The sequence below is a fragment of the Taudactylus pleione genome, unplaced genomic scaffold (genome assembly GCF_031769625.1).
Source record: "Taudactylus pleione unplaced genomic scaffold, aTauple2 ptg000089l, whole genome shotgun sequence".
NCBI lineage: Eukaryota > Metazoa > Chordata > Amphibia > Anura > Myobatrachidae > Taudactylus > Taudactylus pleione.
Window position 1 is genome coordinate 10,694,938 of NW_028284491.1, and position 20,845 is coordinate 10,715,782.

At 46.9% G+C, this 20,845-nt stretch overlaps 1 protein-coding gene across 1 annotated transcript in view; it reads left to right on the forward strand.

Annotated features, from left to right (window-relative positions):
* The first annotated feature begins 651 nt into the window (after positions 1 to 651).
* The window catches only part of AMHR2 (anti-Mullerian hormone receptor type 2), a 73,817-nt gene continuing 53,623 nt past the window's right edge, over positions 652 to 20,845 (forward strand). The window contains exons 1-4 of the mRNA XM_088469082.1: positions 652 to 660; positions 1,639 to 1,693; positions 17,786 to 17,956; positions 19,525 to 19,656. Of these exons, the coding sequence (XP_088325208.1) occupies positions 652 to 660; positions 1,639 to 1,693; positions 17,786 to 17,956; positions 19,525 to 19,656 (367 nt within the window). The remainder of the gene's footprint in view (positions 661 to 1,638; positions 1,694 to 17,785; positions 17,957 to 19,524; positions 19,657 to 20,845) is intronic.

Genomic DNA, 20,845 nt, shown 5'->3' on the forward strand with positions numbered 1-20,845 from the left:
CAGCAGCCAATGAGTCTGTCTGACTCTCATTGGCTGGCTGCTATAAACAAACGCACATGGCACCGCTGGCGGCTTTGTTTGTTACTGTGTAGGGCAGACCGCTCTCACTGCAGTCTGCCCTACACTTGTGGGGCCCGGGGGACTAGTGAGGCTAGTTCAAGAACCTGGGGTAGTCCACCCATTGGCTGCTGGTGGCACTGCCGGATGGCATCCCCCCTTTGGCCGGCGCCCCTGGCAAGTGCCATCCTGGCCAATGGGTAGATACGTCCTACGTCCCTGGTGGGTGTGGCAAGGTCCCTGATGACATGATTCGCTATTAATCGGGGCCTGGCCCCAGTGATGTTTTGCTGAAAGATGCTGCAAAACTTGGCACATGGGGGGGGGGATCGGGTCGGTATGATGCAATTTGCCACGCCACGCTCCCAACTTGCACACCTGGGCCTACCTTTCCCGGAGAGGGACTTGCCAATGTTGTCAAGTATGTGTAAAGTTAGTTACAAGTCTAGGGTGTGCAGTACAAGGTCATCCTGCACCCATTATAGATACGCCTCTAACAGTAGGACAATATTGCATCAGTTGCCTTGAACACTAGTTGTGGTAACGTTATTTGTTTATTAATACCTGCAACCACGTGTAATATAGTGTAAGGAAATGTTGGAGGTAATATGTATATGAAGTCTAGAGAAACTACCAGTCTCTGACACAGTAGGTTCTATATTGTAAAATCCCCAATCTTCACGATTTTGGCAGAATTTTCATTTGAAGATGAGACTTGTCATTAATAACATTTTGCAAAAAAACAGAACTTATTACAATACCCCCAAAAGTCTCTTTCATGAGACAGAATTAAATGGAAAAAAAATCCTTTCAGTATTAAAATCTGGTCTGTTCCTTTTCTTCCGAGTGCTTTCTGTTGCTACTACTCCTACTTAGGGCGGTATCCAATTAGCTCCGAACATTGTTGGGGAGCTAATGGATCCCCCGGGGCTATCCAATTATCCCTATAGTGCTGCCCGACTCCGTCACTTATCGCAGGCTTTTTTCGGGATATGGTGTTTCCCGAGATAGAATGTACGAAAAGTGCAGTTTTTTGCCATCGCAAAGGCGAAAACATATTGGTCCGTGAACTTATCACGGATCCTTTGTGTTTTTAGCCAAAATATCCTATTATTTAGTACAAAATAATAGGATAGGGAGAAAAAATGTTGGCAAAAAATCCAAGTTTTTCGACGTTCACAGCTATTTGGATACCCCCCTTAGAGATGCATCTCCAGAGCAGTGGTCGGTGTATATAGTCTCTGATGAATGTAAATGTCACGCAGGGGCAGTAAGAGTACAGCTTTATCACATAAACGCACAGGATTGCTTAAACGAAGTGGTCCTCAAACTCAGTCCTCAGGACCCCACACAGTTCACGTTTTGTAGGTCACCTAGCTGGTGCACAGGTGTATTCATTACTCGCTTACACGTTTAAAAAGATCCACAGGTGGAGCTAATTTTTCCCCTTGTGATTCTGTGAGGAGACCTGGAAAACATGCACTGTTTGGGGTCCTGTGGACCGAGTTTGAGAACCTGTGCTTAAACCTATTACCCAGAAACTACCTCTGTGCATTTTAATGGCTCAACAGGAAGTGGTAGGTGGGTCAAGTCAATCAGCAGACAATTGCAGAGCATCGGAACAAATTCTCTGATGGTGAGTAAATATTGCAAAATCACCATCAATGGTAAAATAATAATAAAAAAAAAAACATTGAACATCTGAACCAAAACATTGATTGTTCCACAGATTCATCATTTGATTCCCATCCATGCTCCCATTTTACACACTATTAGGGAGAGTCTCTGGGGAGTCACATCCAGACATGTGATTTGTACTTCAACAGCCTATAAGGTTTCTATAACCAGTCAGTTACCCACTACATACTACCTCAAATCAATACTGCAGTCTGCCTGAACTGCCCATCACTGCTGGGACTACTCCCTGCCTCGTCCACAGCACTGTCTGTAGGGACAGTCAGCAATTTTCTCCTGTACTACATCCTGAGAACTACTATGAGTGGCACTGAGGGAATTTCAGACTAGTGAGGTGCAGTCAGCAGGGATATTGATCCTGCTATTAAGCTGATGGCCATTGGTGCTGCCACAGTTGGTGTGACTGGATCTTGTGCCAATATTTTGGCAGCCACATCATTGACTATGCAAGTGGTTCCCAAACTGTGCGCCGTGGCACCCTGGGGTGCCTCGGGACACTTGCAGGGGTGCCTCAGCTTGGTGGACCAACATCAATTCAAATTATTTATGGTCAATGTAATGTAAATATGTGGAAAAACAGAAGCACAAACCTGTCCACCACCACATAACTGAGCCTGAGATGACAGGTAACCACAATTTACTTATTATTATTTATTTTTTTAATTTTTCATTAACAAACTTTTGGCCTAGGGGTGCCTTGAAAACAATGCTGTTACTCTAGGGTGCCGTTATTCAAAAAAGTTTGGAACCACTGGACTATGCTACAGATCTATCCTTTAAGCAACAGCTGTTCCCATCTTGCAATTTGCCCTGACTGAAAATAGGGGTCAGAGTTATGTGGCCCTTACATGGTGCGATAAAAAAACGTACAACCTGTCTTATAAGATTTCCCTTGAAATTTTGGATACGATGTGTTCAAAAGGTGTACGATTTTTCATACAATCATACGATCCGATGCTTCGTTTCACAATTACAAATCGTAAACGATTGATCAGTTGTGCACATAACCATTACGATGAATCTGCTGCAATGTGAATAGGGGAGGGCTTATCTAGGGGGTATAAATGGCAGCCACCATTTTAGGTATGTTATACTCCGCTCTGTGACTAGTGAAACTTGGCTGTATACCTGCTGAACGCTGTGCAGTGCTAGTGTGCTTTGTTAAAGGCTTGCCTTGTACAAAGTGTTGTATTTCTTCTGATTTTTATCATCTTCTGATGGATTCCTATCGCCATAAGCTTCTGCTAGCCTATGGCTACTTGAAGCTGAAAGGTGAGGAAGCTGAGGAGACAAGGAGGAGGAGGACGCGGTCGTGCTGAACTAAAGAGTGGCTGACGAGGAGGGAAAGTCGTTCCCATATGCCCCTGCTGATGGAGATTAGGGAGAACAACCCAGACGATTATCGCAACTACCTGCGTATGGATGACGACACCTTCCAGAAGTTGCTGCGTCTGGTGACTCCCTATATTCAGAGGCAGGACACCAGCATGAGGATGGCCATTCCGGCTGAGGAGAGGTTGGTGGCTACCCTGCGATATCTGGCTACAGGATGGTCTTTCGAAGACCTGGTTTGGGATCCTCATTTCCGCCCAGGCGTTGGGGCGCATCATACCCGAAACCTGTGATGCCATTGTAAAAGTCCTGAAGTACCAGTATTTTAAGATGAGTAAAAACACAACACTTTTTTTTTTGGTGTAAAAAAAAATATTTATTTTATTTTTTTTGTAACCTGTTTGCAATCAAACGTTTGGTTAATTAACGTAACGTTAATTACAACATATTACGTTGTAATCAACATAGTAAAATATAAACAATGCTTAATCAAGCCAACATGGTTTGTTTATTACACAACATATTAGCTAGTTTTGTCGCCCCATACCGCTGGAGCATAACTTTTCCCTTTACAGGAACACACATATAAATATTGTCACACATTTCTTTGTCGCCCAATACCGGCTGCATGGTATATGCTCTGTCAGGTGACGGATTGAACAGGCCAAGAAGCACATGGCGCAAGTGCAGATAGAGGCGGCGGCGAACCACAATCTGCCCTTGCGCCATGCGTTTTAGTGGCCCTGCCCAATCCGCATCATCCACACCCCATACCCTGCAGCAGGTATTGGGAGAGAACAAAATGGCTGATAGAGTATAAAAAAAGAGCATAAAACTTTTTCCAACAGCACCCAAAGTTATAAAATTCGGGATTCTCAGCCAACATGGCACTATGTAAAACCTCCGTAGAGGTGGATGTGGTGGGGTAGGTCCTCTCAGGGCCTATTGTAAGTGGGAGGGGGTGTAGGAATGGATGGGGATGGCCCCATTCGTTCTGTGGCCAGGTAGGTTGGTGGTGGGCGACCATGGTAGGATGGTGCTGCGTAAGGAAGTGGAGGCGACAGGAGTAGAGGACCTGCAGGTGGAAGTAGAGGGGACGGGGTTACAGGGTCTAGGTGAAGCATGGAGGTACCTGTCAGCTTCTTTAATTTACCCTGCATAATGACCTGGTAACTTATTCTTTCAGCATGAAGCTCCTCCTCCATCACACGGATGCTACTTGTAACGTGTGACCCCAGGCTGTCAAACTGGTCTGGGGGTTTGCAGAGTGCCTGTCTGACTTGCTGCATTAATGGATTGGGTTTGGCAGACTCCTGCGTGCCTGTCTTCTAGCTCGGCGGGGAAGCTGTGGTGCCTCTGCAACGCTCTCAGGTCCAAGTCAGCCGGGAAAGACTGTAGGAGTAGAGAGAGATTAATGTTAATGTACAGTAAAGTCTAATTTATAATTTATCTTTATTTTAGTTTCCTACAACGGTGGAGGACTGGCAGACCATAGGTGATGAATTTGATTGCCGGTGGAATTTCCCAAATTGCGGAGGAGCCATTGATCGGAAACACATACGTATTATTCCACCTGCCCACAGCGGCTCATTTTACTTTAACTACAAGGGCTTTCACAGTATCGTGCTGATAGAGGTGGTCAATGCCAACTATGAATTTATGTGGACATGGAAAAAAATGGGCGTGCTTCAGATGGTGGATCCTTCAAAGATACGGAATTTTATAACAGACTCTCCACCAACCGTCTCAATTTGCCATCTTCAGCAGTTATGAAGCACGGCCTCAACTATGTGTTCGTGGCTGACGAGGCATTTGCTCTACATGAACATTTATTAAAGCCGTATGGACAAAGGGGACTGACCAGAGAGAAACGCATTTTCAATTATCGCCTATCTAGGGCCTGGCAAATATTTGAAAATGCATTTGGGATAATGTGCAGCAGCTTCGGCACAGTTTTTTGAGGAAAAAACGTACCTTACAACTGCGGACTATGGGGATGGCCATCGACGAGCAGGAGCAAACACACGAGGGTTTACAAATGCCCTCTGTCGCCACACTCACAGTGAGGGAGACAGTAGCAAGTGCGCGGGCAAAAGAGGTCAGGGAGCAATACCTGGCCTACTTTAATGGAGTGGGCACTGTACCATGGCAGGAGGACAGTATCAGATAATGAACTTGTATGCACTTACCAGTTACCACATCCATAGTAGACGCCGGCTCATCCTCTGGGTTCTCCACTGGTATACAGCCACTGGTACAGCCTCTTCTTCCGGGCCTGTATCTACAAGTAGACTTTGTGAAGATCTCTGGGGCTCTTCCTCGTGGAGAAATTCAAGAAGTGGGTAGTACCAGAGTGTACTGTTATATACGTCATCCGTCCCTGCGCCTGACAACCGCGACTCGGTCTCCTTCCTCCGCTCTTTAACATACACTGTGCGGAGCATTTGGATGCGTCTTCTCACCCAATCCGGACAAGCCTCATCATGGAAGGGGAGGGAAAAGGTGACCATGTTATCTATCACCGTCGCCCTGCGGTTTGTTTTTATAGTCCTTGGACTTCACCTTCCACAGGCACTCGTGAGCGCGATAACGCTCGAGGAATCCACTTATTAACTGGCATTCTCGAGGGCTATTCATTTCTGTGGAAATAAAAATCAGAAACATCTGTAAATATAATATGTTTATTTTTAAAAGTTTGAAAACTTTATTGTTGATCATTGATTGTGTTATAATGTTTATGGTTGAGTTTTTAGTTAATAGTTGAGTTTTAAGTTGACTTTAATAAAATGTTTGAAATATTTATCTGTGTACATAAATCAGTGGCATAGTGGTATATAAACAATGGCAGTGCCAGGGGACATATGCATTGGTGGCATAGTGGTATATAAACAATGCAGGGCCATGTGGGGGGGACACACATTGGTGGCATAGTGGTATATAAACAATGGCAGTGCCAGGGGTCATATGCATTGGTGGCATAGTGGTATACACCTCGTAATCAGACATCGGATTGTATTACCTGCCAAAAGTGATACGATGTGTGTCACATCGTGGCAAGATAGGTCGCCCTCGTACGGTTTTCCAGTACAAGAGGCGATCCGATTATACAGTTGCGGGGACATGTATCGCCATCGTATGTACACCAAACCAACATACGATGTGTACAATCGATCGGTACTATCGATCTAAATCGTACACATCGTGTAAAAAATCTTCCCGTGTATGGCCGGCCTTATATCCCTCTTCAATCACCCTCTATCAAAAACTATTATTACATATCTTGTTGTAGAGAACAAAGGCCCTCATTCAGACCCAGTCGCGAGCGCTGAGCACTCGCAACCGGGTCAATGTTTAGGCCCTGCGCACGTGCAGCGGGCGCACTGCACGTGCGCAAGCCCCAGAGTGAGAGAGAAATTCTCACGCTCCAGAGCTCACTACAAAAGGGCCGGCTGTCGATGTTGATCGACAGCTCGGCCCGTTTTGTAGGCGTGGCGGGAGGGGTGGTTTCACAAACAGAGGCATTCCTTAAGGAACGCCTGCCATTTTGTGGGCGGCCTCATTGACATCAGCAGTGATGTAAGTGGGGAGCTTCCTGCTCAATCAGAGCAGGAAGCTCCCTGGGCTTGCGGTTGTCGAGACCCAACCTTAGGGTCTCGTCGCAAGCCCCGATGGACGTGATGGTCTTGACCATCGTGACCATCAACCTGGTCGGTCGCTAAAGCTGTGGGTGGTAACCCACAGCTTAGCAGGAGGCCGCACTTCAAACCACAACCGGCCGCCCTCATTCAGAGCGAGCGCTCGCTTCTTGTGACCGCCTCTGAATGAGGGCCAAAATACACAATACAAAATACACAAACTCTCCATATTCTTAAGTAGGAATGTTTGTTCAATGACTCCTTATTTCTCAAGGTTTGAAAATGAATGATTATTGGATCAACAGCTAAGTTCTGAACAATTAAGGATAGCCCTCAAAGAAAACGGTTGCATGGTGCTAATGGACATAGGCCCTGATTCAGAGCCGCTGAATCAGGGCCGTCCCTCCTCCTTTTTGGAGCGGCCTCCTGGCCGCTCGCATAGCTGTGGGTGGCCACCCACAGCTATAACGAGCAGCCAAAATGATGGTCGCGATGGTCAAGACCATTGAGACCTCATTCAGAGCCGCTCGCAAAATGCGAGCGCTCGCTCTGAATGAGGGCGGCCGCTTCTTCTCTAAAAGCCAGCCTCCTGGCTGCTTGCTAAGCTGTGGGTGACCACAGACAGCTTTAGCGAGTGACCAGGTAATGGTCGCGATGGTCGAGACCATTGAGACCATCGGGGCTTGCAACGAGACCCTTGGGGTAGGGTCTCGTCTCCCGCAAGCCCCAGGTAGCTTCCTGCTCTAACAGTGCAGGAAGCTACCTACTGACAACACTGCTGATGTCAGTAGGGCCGCCTACAAACGGCAGACGTTCCTTTAGGAACGGCTCCGTTTGTCCGGCCACCCCCCCTCCCCACCTACAAAATGGGGCGAGCTGTCGATCAACATCGACAGCCGCCCCTTTTCTAGTGAGCCCCGGAGTGAGTAAATTTGTCACTCGCTCCTGGGCTTGCTCACACGAACTGCAGCCGCTGCGCGTGCGCAGGGCCTCACCATTGACCCGCTTGCGAGCGCATCTGAATGAGGTCCTAAGTTGCTAAACTAACCCGCGGTCCCTGGCTTGCATTCTTATCTCAAAAGCCTAGAGGTATGAATAAGATATATTTTGCCATTATTCAACACTTTAGCAGCAAAATGCATTGTTACAGATTGGAAAGCAATATATTGTCTGATCCCATCTGGAAGTCTCCATGCTCTTCCCATGTTGGCACATCGAGACCTTATGACTGCACAGGAGCATTGTCAGATCAGGCTGTACCTTTTTATCGGGACAGGCTCCTATTTTAGCCACTGTCCAAGGTGGAGAATTTTGTTAAATAACCATGAAAAATCATTCCTTATTGCTGTGATTCTCAGCGTTTAGAGGCCCTGATTCAGAGCTGGACCACCCACAGCTATAGCAAGTGGCCAGGAAGATGGTCGCGATGGTCTTGACCATCGGGCTTGCGACGAGACCCTTGTGGTAGGGTCTCGTCGCCGCAAGCCCCAGAGAGATTTCGGTTCTAACAGAGCCGAAATCTCTCCCACTGACATCACTCGTGATGTCAGTGGGGCCTCCCCCAAACGGAGGCGTTCACATGGGAGCGCCTCCGTTTGGGCAGCCACCCCCCCGGCCCGCCCACCAAAGGGGGGCATGCTGTCACTCAACATCGACAGCACGCCCCCTTTGGTACGAGACCCAGAGCGACGGATTGTCTGTCGCTATCCGGGTCTCGCGCATGCGCACGATGGAGCCGGCTCCCTCGTGCACATGCATCTGGGCCACCAGACCCGGTTGCGACCGGGTCTGAATCAGGCCCAGAGTTTTCTGGTCCACACTGCCATCAATGATAAATAGACCCCTTAAAGAGCTAAACACCTTACAGGAGAGAAGGAGCAGATCTGATTTTTAATGTATAATACGAGATCCAAAACATTTTGCCTCGTTTTCATATCTGAACATAATAGGAAGAACCGAGTCGAATCTGAACCACTCATCTCTAGTCAAAAGTATTAGTAGGCCTTAGGATAGCAGCATTATTAAATATAAGGCTATTCTAAAAGAATATCCTTACAAAGAACATAGGGGTCAATCCATTTAACCGCGATGATCTTGCCGGCGCGAGTCGTCGCAGCAATGACTGCCTTTTACGGCAGCCTGGATTCGCGGAATTTTGTTCGCAGCCCTGTTGGGCTGCAAGCAAAATTCTGCAAATTCAGGCTCAGGACCTGATTCAGACCTGCTCGCAAGGATGTGATCGCTCGTAGCTGGCCGATATTTGCATTCTGCGTATGCATCACAATGCGCGTGCGCGAACCACTGCGTCAAATCGGGAAGAGCTCACTCACCCAGCATAGACAGCCCAGTTGAATGAGTGACAGAAGAGGCCGTTTGTGGGTGGTAACAGGGGCAGGCCACTAGAAACGGGGGAGTGGAGGTACGAACGCAGGCGTGCCTGTGTGTTTCAACGCCGTTTCATAGGCGTGCATAATTAACAGGCAGCGTCCTAGTACACGTCACCTGGTTGAATTTTACACTGAAGTGCTCGCAGTGCTTGCGGTAGGGTACAGTCAACCGCAAGCACTGCGGTCAGTTCCGATGGAACCCGATGTACCGATGGTTGTATATACTTCCTGGAGATGACGTTCGCTAGTGGGCAGCTAAAGACAGGCTGGTGGGCGTCTGCATACACAAAGTGATCGCACGCCAAGACATTGTGGGCGTTCTTATGCCTTGCCGTGCTATTGCCTGCCTTGATGTCACTTAGCTGAATTTGCATATGCTGGGAGCGCGCGTCCGCACCTAGCTAGCGGGTCTGAATCAGGCCCTCAGAGCGGGTTGCGAAGGGTGCGAGGTGCCGGTCCGTTGCCGGCGTTTGATCGCTGTTGTAACGGCAACTGTCACCATTCACGGTTAATTGGATCGACCCTTAAGGATCATATAGGTTTGAGGTTACCAAAAGGTTAAAAAAGGGCAGACTAGATGGGCCAAGTGGTTCTTATCTGCCATCATACTCTATGTAAGTGGACACAATTTGAAACTGGAGGAAGGCCGACAGAACATAAGGGGGAGATGTATCAAGCCTCGGAGAGAGATAAAGTACCAACCTATCAGCCCCTAACCGCCATCTTACAGGCTATGTTAGGAGATGATTGGATGGTACTTTAATTCTCTCCACTTCATCTCTCCGAGGTGTAATACATCTTCCCAAAGGTGAGAGATCCAAGGAATAGTCTCTGAGCAGCTGACTCATACAATAAAATAATTCAAGAATGCATGGGACAAACATCTGGTTATTAAGATCTGAAATAATCAGAGTTATGGTACTTAGACCTTAGATAACTTCTTTTCTTCAAGGTCCATAGGGTCCACTGAATCTACCTTTGTATGTAGTGGAACGATCCATTTCACCAAACAGCTCTAGCTTTGTTGCTCCCAGCATGCATCGGTCCTCCTCCTTGTATACCCCACCTCAGCCACAGGCATTCAGTTTGTTAATAAGCCTAACGGCAAAAGACGGAAAGTGGAGAAGGAAGTACATCGCACACAAGACACACTCTACATACGAAGAGGGAATCAGTGATACGAAAAAAATCAAAAGAACAGATCCCAACTGAGGCCAGGTGCATCAGGGAGGGTGCACTATGGACCCTATGGACCTCGAAGAAAAGGAGTTATCTAAGGTATGTTATACCATAACTCTGATTTTCTTCTTCAGGGTCCATAGGGTCCACAGAATCTACCTTGGGGACGTCCTAAAGCAGTTCCCTTAAGGGAGGGGACGCTCCTGCGCAGAGAGGAGGATCTGCCACCCAAAGGAAGCATCCTGGGAGGCAAAAGTATCAAATGCATAGAATTTGATCAACGTATTGACGGAAGACCAAGTGGCTGCCTTGCATAGCTGTTCAGCCGAGGCGTCCACGATGGTCCCACAGACCAAGTAGAATGTGCTGTCACGTTGTTTGGGACAGGGAGACCAGCCTGTGTATAGACCTGAGAAATAGTCATACGAAGCCAGCGAACCAAAGTCTGTTTGTTTGCTGGCCAGCCTCGTTTGTGAAACCCATATAACACAAAGAGCATATCTGATTTCCTGATGGAGCTGGTACAATCCACGTAAATACGAAGGGCTCGAACCACATCCAAGGAAGCTTCATCTGTAGACAGGTCTGAATACTGAAAGGCCGGAATTACAATTTTCTCATTCATATGGAAACGGGAAACCACCTTTGGTAGGTAACCTGCCTTAGTCCGTAGGACAGCTCTATTTTGATGGAAAATCAAATATAGAGAGTGATATGTCAGGGCTGCCAAGTCAGAAACTCTACGAGGTGATAGCGAGGAGAAAACCTGTCAACCATCTAAAGTCCACCGTATCGAAATGTTCCAGTCTGCAGCGCCCTGAGAACCAAAGTCAAATCCCACGAAGCTATCAGAGGGACAAATGGAGGTTGTAGCTGGAGAACCCTCTGAAAGAATGTTCTAACATCCGGCAGAGGGGCAATTCTGTATTGAAACAAAACTGGTAAAGCAGAAATCTGAACTCTAAAGGTAGCCAGGCGAAGACCTAAGTTTAATCCTGCCTGAAGAAAAGCAAGTATCCTTGCAACCTTGAAAATCTTAGGGTCATATTTTCTGTGAGCACACCAAAGGAAGATGAATTGCAAATTTTGTGATAGATGCGGGCGGAAGCAGGCTTCCTTGCCCTCAGCATCGTCTGAATCACCGAGGCCAAAAACCCCTTGGCCTTGAAGATGGAAGACTCAACAGCCATGCCGTCAAAGCCAGCCGAGGTAAATCCTGATATAGGCAGGGACCCTGCACTAGCAGATCCGGCTGTTGAGGCAGTGGAAGTGGCCTGTCTATGGATAAACAAGTCAGGTCTGAGAACCAATGCCTTCTGGGCCAGGCAGGGGCTATTAGTATTTTCCTGCCGCCTTCCTGCTTGAATTTTCTGATGACCCTTGGGAGGAGGGAGATTGGAGGAAACAGGTATGCCAACCTGAAATCCCATCTCACCGCCAGAGCATCCATGAAGGTGGCTGAAGGGTCCCTCGTTCTGGACCCGTACCTGGGGACTTTGTGATTGTGGTCCATAAGGTCCACGTCTGGTAATGTAATCCCCACTTGTCCAGCGGGATTTGAAATACCTTCGGATGAAGAGCCCATTCTCCGACGTGTATGTCCTGGCGACTTAGGAAGTCTGCTTCCCAGTTGAGAACACCTTGGATGAATATTGCCGAGATTGCTGGAAGATGGAATTCTGCCCACCGCAGAATTTCTGCCACTTCCCTCATGGCCGCCAGACTTCGTGTGCCTCCTTTATGATTGATGTAGGCCACTGCTGTCACGCTGTCGGACTGAACCTGGACAGGCCTGCCCTGTAGGAGGTCCTGCTCCAGTATGAGAGCTCTGTGCATCGCACGAAGCTCCAATATATTTATTGGTAGGTGACTTTCCTGCATCGACCACCTTCCTTGGAAGGTGTGGTGACCTGTCACCGCTCCCCATCCTTGCAGACTTGCATCTGTGGTGAGGAGTACCCAATCCGGTACCATAACGGACGACACTTGTTTAAATGAGTCGTCTCCAGCCACCAAGCGAGGGAGAGCTGAACCTCTGGCGAGATGCAAATCATCTGGGATTTTATCCTATGATACTCTCCATCCCAATGCACCAGGATCCAATTCTTCAGGGACCTGGAGTGTAACTGGGCATAAGCCACCATTTCCAATGTGGATACCATGGAGCCCAGCACCTGCATTGCCAAGTGTACCAACACTCTTTGCTTGCAGAGAAGACTGCGCACCCGAGATTGTAGTGCCACAATCTTGTCTTCTGGTGGAAGAATCCTCTGTCCCAGGGAGTCCAGCAGTGCCCCCAAGTGCACCATCTGCTGGGTTGGAGAAAGAGAGGACTTTTTTCAATTTATTATCCAGCCGTGCTTTTCTAGGCAGACAAAGGTCTGGAGATGACATTGTAACATTTCCTGAGATTGTGCTAATATCAGGAGGTCATCCAAATATGGCAGTATCCTGACTCCTTGTCGTCTGAGATGAGCTATCATGACTGCCATTATCTTGGTAAATACCCAAGGAGCTGTGGCCAGCCCGAAGGGTAGAGCCTGAAATTGGTAATGTTGTTGATCTACCACCAATCTCAAAAATCTTTGGTGGGATCAAGCAATTGGCACATGCAGATTTGCATCCTGGATATCCATGGAGACCATGAAATCCCCAGGCTCCATCGCCAACATAATTGATCGTAGGGTTTCCATAAGGAATTTTGGCACATGGATGAACCTGTTGAGAGACTTCAGATTCAGGATAGGGCGATGTGACCCATTTGGTTTTTGAATCAAAAATAAATTTGAATAATAATCCTCTCCCTGTTGCATCACAGGGACAGGGACTATGACTCCTGACTTCAGGAAGGCCCCAATAGAGTCCCGATAGGCCAAAGCCTTGACCGGGTCTAAAGGAAGGTTTGTATCCACAAACCTCTGAGGGGGATGCCTCAGGAATGTCATGGCATAACCTTTAGAAACCAGCTCTCGAATCCAGGCATCCGTAGTTGTCTGATACCAGGCCTGGGAGAACTGTAAGAGTCAGCATCCAACCCTGAGACCCCCCAGGGGGAGGCCCGTCCCATCACACAGTAGATTTACTATCTGGCTTGGAGGCAGGATGTTTGCCTGATGAAGATTTCTTGGGATGACGTGTCATGCAGGTATGACTCTGTATAAAGAAGGACTGACCCTTCGCCCTACCGAGCTGCCAACTGCCTAAATTTAGGGGTAGTTGCGGATGGCAATTCAGCTGACTTCGGTGCTGCCAGAGAAGTCATTATGTCATCCAGCTCTGGTCCACACAGTACCTTCCCCGCAAAAGGCAAAGATTCAAGACCCTTCTTGGATCCTCCATCCACCTTCCAGGTCTTTAGCCAAAGGGATCTTTGGGCTGCAACCGAAGTTGGCGAGACCCTAGAAGCCAAAATACCTGCGTCAATGACCGCTTCCCCCATATACACAGCTGCTTCTCGCATTAGATAGAGAAAAGACTGCTGTTCTCTGGTAGCATCAGGTATAGTACCCGTCCAGAGCTGTCGTCCATTCCTCCATAACTTTCACTACCCAGGCTACAGCCATAGCTGTTCTGATAATAGCTCCAGATAATGAAAACATTGATTTCAAATCAAGTTTCTTATCTGTAACCTCTTTTAAAGAGGATGCTGCAGGAATGGGTAACGTAGCACTCCTAATCAACAACGTGACATGAGTGTCTATCATTGGGGGAACTTCCCATTTGTTACACTTCCCAAGTGCAAATGGGTACCGAGAGGTTATATATCCTGTAGCATGGAAATGCTTCCCAGGAGTACTCCATGCCTCAGACATAAAATTCATCAGCTGTTCAGACTGAGGAAAATAGTCCTTAGCCACCTTTTGACTCCTAAAGACCACTTTGGCTTTTGGTGGGGCCTCCTCTTCCTCTATACTGAGGACAGATCTAACTGCTCTCACCAGGGAGGGGACATCCACCAGAGACTGATGGTCTTCTACTGAGTAAGACCGAGAACTCTGAGAGTCAGAGTCTAAAGAGGATTGCAGGTCATCATGAGGTAAATGATAGGAACCTCTCTTATGCCCCTGCTTTGCCGCCACTTGTCTATCTGGCTGCTGAAGAGATATAGACGGTGGCGTACTCTGACTAGAGTGAGCAGTAGAACTAACCCAACAGGAATTCATAGGGGGCAGTAGGATGCAACTGCTGTGAATACCCCATAGCATGGGGAAATACCGCAGCCGGAGCCCTCGCTTCTGCGGCCTTGTCCACTAAGTGCGACAAAACCTGATACTACCCAGGTGGTTCTAGAGCTTGAGCTTTAGATGTACTGGCTTGAACAGGTAGCTGTTTACAACAGAGGCTACACAATCCATCCAGGTTAACATCCCGCTCAGATAGGCCTGCCAAACAAGACGGACATGATCTGAGTACTCTCATATCATCCTTCTCACATACACCTTTAGACATGACAAATGAAACCCCCCACACCTTTCAGAGGGATGAGGAGAAACACCGTGAAAGGTACAACTGACAGTTTGAAACAAAAAGGCAGTACAATACAGCAGCTAGCATTAAAGTCACATACAAGGCATAAATACACACAATTGCTATTGCAAATGGACTCTGAATCAACTAGCCAGCCCTGGAGGGGTAATGGTAGGATAAAGGGGCCTATTCATCATTACTAAAAATTTGATGGAGGTAATTAGGTTTAGAACTCGCATGGAGTTCTACCTAATTACCGGAGGAATTCATCATTCCTCCTCTCCATAAGTATCTATTCCGAAAAGCTGTCAGGTTTTCAGGAAATAGATGCTTTTCCCTATCTACTCTACCTTACCGCAGCTGTAATCAGTGCTGCGCATGCGCTGTAACATCCGTAAAGCAGCGCATGTGCAGCACTGCCTACAGCTGCAGTAATTGTGTGTGTCCCCCAACCCGCCCCCTCCACCCCTCCGCTCACCTCTCTGTCCCCCACTTACCTGGCTGCTGCAGCCACCTCCGGCTCTGGCTGCTGCTCTGACACTGTGTTCTCCCAGCAGAACACAGTAAAGTTTAGGGGAAAAAAAAAAGGGTTTTTTTTCTAAACTTTACTGTGTTCTGCCGGGAGAACACAGTGTCAGAGGAGCCGGAGGAGGACCTGCCCAGCTGACAGCAGGTAAGTGTAACCCGCTGTACGCCACCTCAGAGTGGCGTATAGTAAGTAACACCATCAAATTCCGAAAATACATAATTTTCAGAATTTGATGAATAGCATAATTTCCATATGCCCATACTAATGTATGGGGAGTGTGGAAATTAACGCAGGCGGACTTAACCAGGAGATATCAGTGATATCTCCTGTGTTAAGTGTCATCATGAATACTAAAATAACGGTAGTTAAGGAAAATGTCCTTAAAAACGTTAGTTTAGTGTTGATGAATAGGCCCCATAGAGGGCCTGATTCAGAGCCGTACGCAATTTGCGGACGGCCGTTCTGAAAAAGGGGCCGGATATTTAAATTAAGCGCTCGCTCTTTGCGGTCTTTTGACGCCTCTATGTCTGAACGAGCGAACGAAACATGCGCTCGCTATTTTGAAAAAAAACGCCCCCTGGCGCTCGCATCATACGTCATCTCCGCTATTTATTAGATTAATCGAGTACATCGAACGGCGTATGAACTGCTCGCAGTGCTTGTGGTTGGATTTTCCTACCGCAATCATGCGAGCAGTTCCGGCTAAAAGACAACCAAGTGACGTGGTCGATGACGCTGCTTTGTTAATTATGCACACCCTTAAAACGGCAGTTTTGACCGTTTGGCACGCCTGCGTTTGGATCTCCACAAACGCCTCATCCTGTCACTCAAAGTAGCAGGCATTCGCTATTTTGCGAGCACACGATTTCCGACCGCACTGACTGGTTCGCGCATGCGCATTACGACCCATACGCATGCGCAGATGTGTGAACATCGCTCGGAACGAACGAGCGGCCGCTTACGAGCGGCTCTGAATCAGGCCCTGAGTGCTATACACCAGACCCAAGAGAAAGGTATACAGGGAAACCGACCAACTCCTGAGACCAACAGCTACAGCAGTACACATACAAATGCGATCTGCAAGCCTCTCACCACGAGGTGGTCGAATATAGAAAACCAGATGCTGAACTCCACCCTGGAAGTTGCATCTGGGTTGGGGGAGGAGCGGCCAGGGGAGCGCCTTAACTCCCCTAAGCTGAGATTTTGACGGCATGGGTACGCTGGCCTCATAGTAGTAGACGCTTACTAGTGCGCTCTAGTGTGTCTGCTCCCGTCCTGGTGACAGACGATAAGGACCCGGCCGCCTTAGTGAGGATACGTCACACGAGGCCTTCACCCGCAGCTGCACCGATGCGTCTCCTACATCGGACACTAGGACTGCCGTGCACTTACCTGTCATCTCTATGCCAGACCTGCAGTCCGGACCTCAGCATAGGCGCTAGCTAAGCCACGCTGAGGCCTGCCGAGAGCCTCAGGGCATATAGCGGTACTGGTGTTTTCGGCCCTGGCAGAGGTAGTAGGAATCGCAGTACCTACGTCTTTACCAGCGCCTGGTACTGTTAAACTCGGTAGTTCAAAAGACTAAGTAAATCATAAAATAAAAAAGCCTGGGACTGCCTAGGCAGTCCCGCTGTAATAACAGGCGCGCCTGGATACTTGCAGCGCTCCAAACAAAAAAACTGGCTGGAGGCGGGGTATATAGGGAGGAGGACCGATGCATGCTGGGAGCGACAAAGCTAGAGCTGTTTGATGAAATGGATCGTTCCACTACATACCCCAAGGTAGATTCTGTGGACCATATGGACCCTGAAAAATAAATAAAAATACAAAAATAAATGAAAACTTTTAAAAATTAAAAAAAAAAACAGAAAAAAGGACAGACTAGATGGACCCGTTGGATCTTTCATTTCAAATTCTATGTTTCTACACTGAACAATATGTTTTACTATAAACCTAATATCTGAAAATTACAAGTTTAGGGTTTAGTTGTTCATTAAATTTGAATTTAGTTCTGTACTTTGTGCCCACTTATCCCTTCCTCCTTCGGTGCTCCGAGCCAGAACAACACTCCCCCAGGATATCGTAACAGGCAAGATACGTTCTGTGTTGTGTATCCTTGAGATTTTATTGTCCTCTGCCCAGACCTGCCGAATAGGTTTAGAAAGGAGATCAGCAATACAAGGGAAGGACTATAGGAGTTAGCGATGAGAAATGGATGTGAATAGGCTGATAGAATAGGGTATTTATGAAAAAAAAAATCTATGTATGTAAAATAAATTCAGGTCACGAGAAGGTGCCGGAAATGATTGGATCCTGGGAAAGACAGGCAAATATCATTAAATACATACTACCTCTGCATCTGATAGGAATGTCTCATACAGAATTCAGTTTCATTGTTCACTTGATCATATTTTCAATTCTTCTGCCAGGTGAGTGTAATTGTTGGAAATGGAAGGATGTGGTGAATGGACTTTTATAGATCACAACCTCTACTTCTCCCTTAGATGTCCATCCTAAAGGAATATCCTGTGCTCTGCGTGAGAATGACTCTGTAGGGTTACCTATGGCTAAACTGGGGGACATGAAGGAGCCAGGAAAGATACGCTGCAATGATAGTAACTGTTGTATGGGAATATGGATTAAAAGCAACGGAGTGTTCCAGCCTGTTGTATTAGGTAAGAAATAAGAATATGCTGCATATTCCAGGACACTCAGAAGAACATTACAGGTGAATGCCGGCATATTATAAGGCTCCATATGTTGCTGCAATCTATGTCCCATTATTGTGCAATATTATTATCTGCATTGTGATTTTGTTTTTTTCAGCTGTTAATGCAAGCTTGTCTTATAGAGTATAAACATGATAATATTATAATAGAAAAGTTTATACAGTATCTGTCAATAGAAAAACATATGCATTGTAAGGAATTACAGGGTCTATGTACTAAGCCTTGGAAAGGGAGAAAGTGAATGGAGATAAAGTACCAACCATTCAGCTCCTAACTGTCATTTTTCAAACACAGCCTGTAAAGTGACAGATGGGAGCTGATTGGTTTGTACTTTATCTCCACCCACTTTCTTTCTCTCCAAGGCTTAGTACATAGACCCCCTAAATTACTATTGTAAATTATTATGGGTAGTAGAAGCCTCCTCAGACTTACCTGACCTGACTCTTAGGCAGCAGCCTTGTGATTTAATTCAGGGTACTCTATATTGACTTATAATTTCCCTACAATTTCCAGTTGGGGATACATTAACACAAACATAATGATGATAGGAAGCTGAGCCCCACTGATTGAGAACCATTTAAAATAATTCACAAAATCAAGGAACTAAGCTACAGAATATAGGGGAGATGTATCAAGCCTTGGAGACAGATAAAGCCCAAAGCAACCAATCAGCTTCTAAGTGACATTTCAAAGACTGTGTTAGATAAATGACAGAAGCTGATTGGTTGCTTTTTAGCATCTTCTCCACTTTATCTCTCTCCAAGGCTTGATACAACTACCCCTTCATCGGACGTTGGTGCTGCCGGAAGATTAAGTAGGGGGAACTTGCTACAAACGGTATACAATTGGGGAAACCGGCTGCCTTAATACCGACAGCCGGCTTCCCGACTGTCATATCCCGGCGAGGGTGAAATGCCGGGCATCTAGATGTAGACACCTGACATTTCCCTGATGCCGGGAGACCGGCGCCCGGCATCCCGATCAAAGGGATGCCGGGCGCCGCAACCGGACAGCCACGGGGGGGGAGGGTTAAGGTTTAGGGCACCCATGGGGGACTTAGGGTTAGGCACCCCCCCGGGAGGGCTAGGGTTAGGCAGCAGGGAAGGGGGGGTTGGGGTTAGGGTTAGGCACTTAGAGGGGGGATTAGGGTTAGGCACTTGGGGGGGAGGTTAGGGTTAGGCACCCCTAGGGGAGGGTTAGGGTTATGGGGTTAGGTTAGTTTATACTTACCTTAGGACGATCAGGATTTCCAGCGCTATCGGGCTTCCGCTGCCGGGCTCTGCTCATCTGTCGGCCAGGTGCTGTCGGGAATCGGCCGGCAGTATGTCATACCGATTCCCTACAAATGCACATTGGACTCTGTTCTGGGTGCAGGGTGTGCTGTGGGGGAGATTATAATGGTGTATAGATGGAATACTGCCTCATGCATGCAATGCAGGACCAGGATGTGCCAGTACTGTGAAGCTGCTTCCTGAACTCTTTGCCATTCTGCCCCACTCTTCTCTCATATTCAGGTTGCTTTCCCTTACATGCCGTGTGCAGGTCTGAGCTCTGTGTTCCTGTGTACAGGCAAGACACATACCATTGCTTATGTTCTTCAGACATGTGTAATGACAACATCAGCCTTTCTCACCAGCACATTTCGCGTGAGTATATTTTAATGTATATCGGAGAAGACACTAATGTGGGGCAAGGCAGACACTTGATGGCAGGATCAAATGTTATGACAATGCACCCTGTCAGTTCATTTAAAACAGGTTTCAAGACAATTCATAGACTGCATTCTCCTAAATCCGCTCACAAAATGGTTGCCTCTGCAGGGACGAAACTAGGATTTTTGTCACCCAGGGCAAGGCCATAATTTGGCGCCAATTATAATAACACATTATGCCACACATTAATGACCCTTATAATACACATTACGCCACGGTAATGCCCCTTACAACACATTATGCCACACAGTAATGTCCCTTATAACATATTATGCCACAGTAATGTCCCTTACAACACATTATGCAACACAGTAATGCCCCTAACACATTATGCCACAGTAATGCCCCTTATACATTAAGCCACAGTAATGCCCCTTATTCATTAAGCCACAGTAATGCCCCTTATGCATTATGCCACAGTAATGCCCCTTATACATTTATGCCACAGTAATGCCCCATATACATTATGCCACAGTAAGGCCCCTTACACATTATTCCACAGTAAGGCCCCTTACACAATACAGTGCATCCAGAAAGTATTCACAACGCTTCACTTTTTCCACATTTTGTTACAGCTTTAATCCAAAATGGAATAAATTAATTTTTGCCCTCAAAATTCTATACACAATACCCCATAATGACAATGTGTAAAAAGTTTTTTTGCGATTTTTGCAAATTTAATAATAAAACCCCACTAGGAAATACTTAGAGCTCTATTTATTAACATTATTTTTACTAAAATAAAGTGAAGAAGGGTGTTTTCACACCCTTTTCACATTATTTTAGTATCACCTACAGTTACTATAGGGCAATTGGAGTAGAATTCGTAAAATTCTACTCCAATGCCTAAGTATCACTTATTTTTAGTAAGCAGATTGCATTTCCCATAATTGTAATGGGAAATGTGATCCGACCAAAGTTACTAAAAATAAATTGTAAAAAAATACTGGGGGAAAGCTCTGTGATAATAACGCCACCTGGAGGTGGCGTTATCCAGGGTCTCCCCCAGTTACCGGGCTCCTACTCTGCTCTAAAAGGCAGAGCAGAGCCCGTAGCCGGTCCCAATGATCAGCTGTGTGGTCTACACAGACCGCAAGCTGATCACTGCAAAAAAAAAAATAGT